The sequence below is a fragment of the Saccopteryx leptura genome, chromosome 4 (genome assembly GCF_036850995.1).
Source record: "Saccopteryx leptura isolate mSacLep1 chromosome 4, mSacLep1_pri_phased_curated, whole genome shotgun sequence".
NCBI lineage: Eukaryota > Metazoa > Chordata > Mammalia > Chiroptera > Emballonuridae > Saccopteryx > Saccopteryx leptura.
The window spans coordinates 12,185,929-12,193,754 of record NC_089506.1 but is presented as its reverse complement, the minus strand read 5'-3'; the positions used below and the strand labels follow the sequence as shown (position 1 = coordinate 12,193,754).

The window sequence follows — 7,826 nt, the reverse complement described above, 5'->3', positions numbered from 1 at the left end:
CAGCCGCCACACTCCTCTCTCGCCATCAGACCTAAGACAGCACGTTCTGTGCAAGCCCCGCCCTGGCGCTTGCGCGCTCGCCCTCCCGGGTGGAGCTGCGTGAACGCACTGTGGCTGCCACGCTCGCCCTCCCGGGTGGAGCTGCGTGAACGCACTGTGGCTGCCACGCTCGCCCTCCCGGGTGGAGCTGCGTGAACGCACTGTGGCTGCCGCGCTCACCCTCCCGGGTGGAGCTGCGTGAACGCACTGTGGCTGCCGCGCTCGCCCTCCCCCCGGTGGAGCTGCGTGAACGCACTGTGGCTGCCGCGCTCGCCCTCCCGGGTGGAGCTGCGTGAACGCACTGTGGCTGCCGCGCTCGCCCTCCCGGGTGGAGCTGCGTGAACGCACTGTGGCTGCCGCGCTCGCCCTCCCCGGGTGGAGCTGCGTGAACGCACTGTGGCTGCCGCGCTCGCCCTCCCGGGTGGAGCTGCGTGAACGCACTGTGGCTGCCGCGCTCGCCCTCCCGGGTGGAGCTGCGTGAACGCACTGTGGCTGCCGCGCTCGCCCTCCCCGGGTGGAGCTGCGTGAACGCACTGTGGCTGCCATGGGCTGGTGGCCTCTCCCGTCTGCTCCCACCCCTCCGTGTCACATGGTCTCCTGGCAGCCAGGAGCACGCTCCTATGTGCGGTCTTAGGTTCATAAACTCAGCATTTTTTTGTTTTTGTTTTCTTTAGACAAACAAAAGGACAGAAAAGGAACAAAAACTTTTAAGGAACATGGTGTTCCCACATAGGTGGCGGAAATGACCACAGCACCCGTTTCAGGAGGACGTGGGACTCTGTGCCGAGGCCGCGCTGGTGCTTAACGCCCACCGGCAGATTCACTTGCTCATGCAGGTGCACCCCGCGGCGCCCCAACGCCTGCCCAGGGGGACACGGAGGAAGGGCGGAGCCCCCTTCTGTGAATTCTCCCTCAGCAGTCGGTCCAACAGGACGTGTCCTGGGTTCTGCCTTGATTCCACTTCTTCATAAAGCCCACTGGCAATACAGCATACTGTACAACATCTGTGTACCAGATCATCCCATTTTGGTTATCTGATTATGTTGTTTCTGGTTGTTGTTTTTTTTTAACATAAGAATTACATTCAAGGTACTTTACAAATTAACATGGTGAAATTCTGATGTGAAATAAAAGCTCTTTAAGAGTTGACAGTTATAGTACATCCCACCCCCGCAACAAACCCACAAAACCGATGTCCGGTCTTCTGCCCTTCCGAAGAAACGACCAAGTGAGAAACTCATTTCTTCAGAGAGGGCGTCACACGTCGTCAGCCGGCAGGGACGGGATGCTGATCTTCGCCCTGGTGAAGTAGGCAATCTTCTCCCTGGAGTCCGGGTGAGGAATAAGCCCACGTTAATTCGACAGGGAGAAGGCTCGGTGACCGTTAGGAACAGTCCCCAGAGCGCAGCGGCGTCTCCGAGAGCCAGGAGGGGCACTCTTTTCCCAAGGGGGACCCCACTAAAACCAGGAGGGCCCCTGCCCCTTAGAGACGCGGGGTGCACAGGAGGCGGCAGTGCTGGCCTGCGGTGCCTTCCTTGCCAGGGTTTCCAATGTGAGACAGTTTGTAAACCACTGGGGGTCTGCCCGGGGAACAGTGTCTCTACACCGGGCAGGGGAGGGTTCAGGAGGGCCGAGACACTAGGACACCTCCCAGGAAACTCACGGACAATTACACAGTACTGGGAAAACTCTCGAACATCAGGATTACGCAGCCGAAGGCACAACACTGTGACTCAAATGAAGGGAGAAGAGGGAACCAGACTGTCCTGAAGGTACATCTGTCCTGCATCCCGAAGCAGGGACAGTAGAAATGACTTGAAAGGAAGAAGCTGACAAAGAAAGTGGCAGAATGCTTTTCTGAGGCTGGGAGGGGGTTAAATGACAAGGCTTTAGGACTGTATCATGACCAGAGACAGGAGCCAAGGGTCTGTTTTTGCTACAAAATCATCACCTCGGATACAGTGCTCTCCCACCGACACATTCACTAAGCGTGTGTGTCTGTACGCAGACACGCTGGTGGCCAAGGAGAAGGCACCGACCCCAGAGCGCGGTCCCCCGATGGGGAGGGCGTGGCGCTGGAAGCAGGAGCCAGGGGAAAAGACCGAGAGGAAAAGGGGCAGAGGAAAATGGGGAGTGCAGAAAGGATGGAAACTGGCACGAGTTATTTGTGGGATAGTGTTCTTCTGATTTGTCCAATTCCATAAGAGAAACGAATCAGAACTAAAAAAGGCAAGTGCATGTGCTTGTGAGGTCACTGTGGGCCACACTGCCAGCGCTGAGCACCGGGGACCCACGCAGGAGCACTTCCTGCAGACGGGTTTCTTTGGCTCGCAGTGTGTTTTCCACGCTCGAATCAGTTGCCAGTGTCCACATTTGAGACAGTGCACATAAAATCCCTGATTTCTTACTTCCCTTGACGAACAGGAGACCAGAGAACACGGGACTCCTGGTTCCAAGGGAAACAAGCAGTGGGGCGAGGGGCCAGCACATCGGGCAGAGTCCCCGGGCCCACGGGCCCACCCTCCCCACCCTCTCCATGCCCACGCCTGCGGCAGTGATCAGGCACCCTGTCTTATCTCGTCCCTCTCCCTCATTCTTATCCCCTGCATGGTGATCTAAATGGGTTTGCATGTTAAAGAACAGAGCAGTGTTTATGAATCTTTATTTGGGGTTTTATTTCTTTTTCTCTTTAAAAATTTTTTATTTTTTATTTTTCTGAAGTGAGAAGTGGGAGGCAGAGACAGACTCTCACATGCACTGGACCTGGATCCACCTGGCAAGCCCACTAAGAGGCGATGCTCAGACCATTTGGGGTGTTGCTCCATTGCAACCAGAGCCATTCTAGCACCTGAGGCAGAGGCCATGGAGCCATCCTCAGCACCTGGGCCAACTTTGCTACACTGGAGCCCTGGCTGTGGGAGGGGAAGAGAGAAAGACAGAGAGGAAGGAGAGGGGGAGGGGTGGAGAAGCAGATGGGTGCTTCTGTGTGCCCTGGCCCGGAATTGAACCTGGGGCTTCCACACTCCGGGCCCATGCTCTACCACTGAGCCAACCGGCCAGGGCCTATTTGTGGTTTTAGCAGCAGCTGGGGATCGTGTCATGTCCACACTTGGACAACACTGCTTACCTCAAAGTGACCTCCACACCAGAGGCCTGAAATGATTCCTTGCACACCTGGCGCTATAAACCCAGGGAGCTGCTTTCTCTAAAAGTGACAGGTGACTCCACAGCCGCACAGCAGCAGGAGAAACCCTCCTCTGTACTGCAAACTGCCATCTTTTCTAAAGAGTCTGGAGTCCAGGACGTCCCAGCTGCCTCTCCCTCTGTGCCGGGCTCCAGTGGGCACTGGGCTCGCTGTAGGGGGCACTGACCTCCAGCTCCTTCCTGTGGCCTCGCCGGCACTCCACCCACTGCTCCCCACTGTGCCAGCCCTGCTGGGCATCTCGACATCTGTGCCCGCCTCCCCTCCAGCCTGACAGCATTCCACAGACCTCTGAGTGTAGACACAAACACGTCCAAACCCCGAACCACAACGAACCTTTCCTGTGGCCTCCTCTCACTCCACGGTCAGTCACCAGTGGCCCCATGCTCGCTCAGTTTGGAGGGAGGGGCATTTTCAATCCTTTTCCTCATTGATGCATTTGTCGGGGTCACCAGCCTCCCCTCCCCAGCCCCAGGACCGCCTGGCTGGTTCTCTCCTCTCTCGACCCTTCCTCCTGACGTGGTTGTGGCTTCCGGGAGCCTCAGAAAGCCATTCCAGAGGCACATGGGCCTCAGTGGCCGGTGCCCCCCAGGTCTCCTGTCCTGGCTGTCCTTTCCTCTTTTCTGAGATGTCTGACCCATCTGCACTGGCAGAACCACTGAATGTAGGATAAAGACCCCCTCCCATGTTTAGTTCCCATTTGACCCTTCATCCTGACTTTGGATACTTGTCCACTGGCCAGTGACTGGGCTGTGCAACCCGCAATGCCAGCCTCCGGGTCCAGGGTAGAGCTCCTGCCCTCACGACAGACAGGGCTGCTCCGCCCAGCACTCGACCTCCGTGCACTCACCTGCCTCTGCGCCGCCTTCGCCCAGGGGCCTCCCTTGTCCAGTCCCTGCCCTGGCCCACCTCGGCAACGCCCCGGATGCGGCCACACATAAACTCTGTCCCCTCTGCTTGCTGCTGTGCTCAGACACCCTGCTGGGTCCCTCACCATCTAAACCCCAGTGTGCGGCATGCCGGGCCTTGTGTGGCTGGTGCCCAGCCTGCCCCACGGGCTCGGCCGCCAGCGCACCAGACACGGAGCTGGGCCTGACCTCCAAGGCTCCGGGCCTGTCCGCACTGGCCCTGCTGCCTCGGGCCCCTGCTCAGACCAGCCACCCCGAGCGCCAGAAAGACGCGTTTCCAGTCCTCCGGGGGTCTGAGCCCTGCCGCTCAGGACCCCGCCCCGCCCAGGCGATGACCCAGCACAGCAGCCAGGGACAGCGCGTGGCTGTCAGGGGAGCGAACACCAAAATCCCGATAAATGCCTTTGCTGAACCTTTTTGTATCCTGCCTCGGGATGTGTCCATGAGAGGTGCTGACTGGTTCTGAGAGCGGGACCCGCTGGGCTTCCCCGGAGCCAGGCTGCTGCCCGTGGAGTCTGGACCCTCAAGAAGGAGCAAATGGAAACTTACCGCCCAGACTGGGGGCGGTTTGGGGTCTCGCACTGGATGTTACCGTCCAGCGTGCCGGGAGGTGAGGGGCGGAGACGGGGGATGGGGGGCGGAGAGCGGGGCGGGTACCTGAAGGACTGCACCTGCCGCGGCACCTTCCGGCTCTGCTCCCGCAGCCGAAACACGTCCTTGGAGACTTGCCTCATCAGTTTCTCCGCATTCAGATCCTGCTTCTGCTCTTCTTTGGACTGTTCGGCCTGGCAAAGGGAATCAAACACAAAGCCCCCAAGAAACAGAAATGAGAAATTCCCAGAGACATGCTCTAAGGCCTTACGATTGCAAATGAAAGCCCGGAGGGCGTCCTCAGCCTTGCCCCTGCGCTGCGCTGTCCTCTCACCGCCCAGGGCCGAGCTCAGGCTGAGGGCGCCGCTGGGTCGGGCCAGTCCGTGTGCCGCACTGGAAGTACCCATTCCACAGACAGCGCGGAAGCAGTTTATCACAGCTGGAAAACCCGAGACCCCTCGAAAAGGAAACGAGAAACTACTTACAACACCGTGTCCACAAAGTATCTGTTTACTGCTCAGGTTTTGGGAAATACATGTTTGACCCTTATTCATCTTTTCAACCCCTTTTTTGCTATCTGTCTTAGCAATTAAAAGCTGTTTACTGAAGTAGAGTTTACATACCAAAGGAGTGCACGCAAACGTATAGCTCAGAGAACTCTTCCGCGTTGAGTGCGCCCATGCAACCAGCACCAGAGGAGGAAACAGAACACCCCAGTCCCCAGAGCCCCCTGAGCTGCCTTCCAGCAACCAGCCTGGGGGGTCCCCAGCCCTGACCCCCAACAGCACAGGCCGCTTCAGCCTATTTGTTTATAGAAATGCAATAGGACAGCAGGTGCGCTCCTGGGTCTGACTTCTGCTCGGCAGTATGCTTTATGAGAAGGACACACACTACTGCGCAGAGCTTGTAAACCCCTTCTACTCACTGCTGTGTAATATTCTACCGCGTGGCTTTATCACAATTCATTATCTGAGGTATTACCTATAGATTCGGGTATATTGCATGGAAGCATTTAAAAATAAAGGCGGAATAATAAACACTATATTAATAGTTCCCCATTCATCCAATCAATACACATTTGTTGACTGTCTTCTAAAGATATGCTGTTTAAGTTAGTGAGGAGCACAGACTCTGGGGCCTTCCTGCCTGGGTTCAACTCTGTCTCTGGCATCGACTAGCTCGGTAAGTTTGGGTAAGATGTTTGCCATCCCTACGCCACAGTTTCCTCATCGGTAAACTGGGAATAAGTACTTCAGAGGGTTGTTGTAAAGTGTAAGTAAGTTAATACGCGAAGTACTTGGAGCAGTACCCAACACATCATCAAATTCACCATTTCAGTGTGCAGCCGTTACTGTTTTCTTTTTAAACTATATGTCTTAGGAGCTGAGACAGATCTGTGAATAAGAGTAAACATAGCAAACAGAGCCCGAGATGCAGACTTTGATAAACTAAGTCACAGAGCATCTCGGCAGGGATACAGACGACGCTGGTTACTGTTACTCAGAGGAAGAGTGGCTGGACGGGAGTTCCAGCACACACACGGCAGCTGCCCAGCACGGGGCAGGGGACGCTGAGTTTGCCCGACCTCCCTGGTTAGGATCACGAGGGAAAAGGGAAAGGGAACTTACCCAGTATCAGCACCAAACATTTTGCTTAGAATTAATTCCTTGAGAACATTATACTAAGTGAAATAAGTAAATCAGAAAAAGCTAAGAACTATATGATGTCACACATAGGTGGGATATAAAACTGAAACTTATGGGCATAGACAAAGTGAAGTGGTCACCGGGGGAGGGGAGTAAAGAGGGACAAATATACCGTGACACAGAATGATCTGACTTTGGGTGATGGGCACACAGCGCGATCAACAATGCTATGAAGATGTTCACCTGAAACCTACACGCTCTTATTGATCAGTGTCACTTCATTACATTTAATTAAAAAAATACAAATAAAAAAGAATTCCTTTTTCTAAAGCAGCTTTCCAAACAAATGCCAAAGCCAACTCACATATTGATAAGATCTCACTGTCTCCCAGAACGTAAAGCCAATTAAATTAGATTTTTATTTCAGTCAGATGGGGATCGTGACTGCTTTTAGATGACACCACTTCCCTTCACTGAGCACACACGGTACAGCCTGAAGTCCCCACTTGGCAGAGAGCTGGGTCCCCTACAGTGGGGTGTCCGCGCCTACTTTGCTCAGATAACCTCCTGCGGAGACCTCTGATTTTTTCACCACAAAGGATCATTACTGCCCCCCTTCCTCTCCCTGTTTCTGACAGATGTTCCTTAGAAAAGTGGTCTATATGTGACCAGCAACAATTCCCTCTTGAATATTTTGTAACTGACGAGCTAGTTCAGCTGTCACTTGGGCCTTCTGAATTTATGTAATTCAAATTCAAAGGGGACACATGCGGTTATTTTATTTCCTTTGTGAAACCATTTCGATTCTTGGTCATTTATGACCAAACCAATCGTAAACTGGCCGTCTGATCGTTGCCGTGAACAGTGGACGGACCAGTGAAAGCCGGGAGGAAGGTACGCACGTGCTGGGCACACTCAGGGCAGAGAGACAGGCCCAGGCCCCCGTGGACGTGCACCTCGTCGGACCAGAAGTACAGCCGGCCCGGAGACCCTGCTCCTGTCTCCTTCCATAGGGGTGGGGTGGTGGGGTTCTGTTTTGTTCCTGGGGAAGCACTGTAAAGACAGTCCCCCCAAGCGGCCTAATGGTTGCTGACATTTTCAATTACCAGCATTTTTATGGTGACTGTGAGATGGCCTTGAAACTTGGCTTTCTGTGCTGCAATACAAGTCTGACCACGGAACACACGAAGCGCTTTTGTTTCAGGCTCAATACGAATATACTACACGGGTCCCTGGGTTCCTATTCATATCTGTACCCATGTCTATGTCCATCTCCAAAATCCTGGGTGGCAAAACACATGATAAAGTCGTGGTCAGCTGTTAATAATCAACAGCAGCCAACTTTGCAAGCAGTCGCATTTCGGTGAGGAACACTCCATTGCAATCATTAAGATTTATTTTGTTGAAGGAGGTATATTTGTTATCTTTGATGCCTACTTT

At 54.4% G+C, this 7,826-nt stretch overlaps 1 protein-coding gene across 1 annotated transcript in view; it reads right to left on the bottom strand.

Moving 5' to 3' along the window:
* Positions 1–262: 262 nt before the first annotated feature.
* Positions 263–7,826, bottom strand: part of WWC2 (WW and C2 domain containing 2) — a 169,885-nt gene continuing 162,321 nt past the window's right edge. Inside the window, exons 22-23 of the mRNA XM_066380135.1 lie at positions 4,807–4,934; positions 263–1,363 (exon numbers count right to left, since the gene is read on the bottom strand). Coding sequence (XP_066236232.1) covers positions 1,297–1,363; positions 4,807–4,934 — 195 coding nt within the window. The 3' untranslated portion in view covers positions 263–1,296. The remainder of the gene's footprint in view (positions 1,364–4,806; positions 4,935–7,826) is intronic.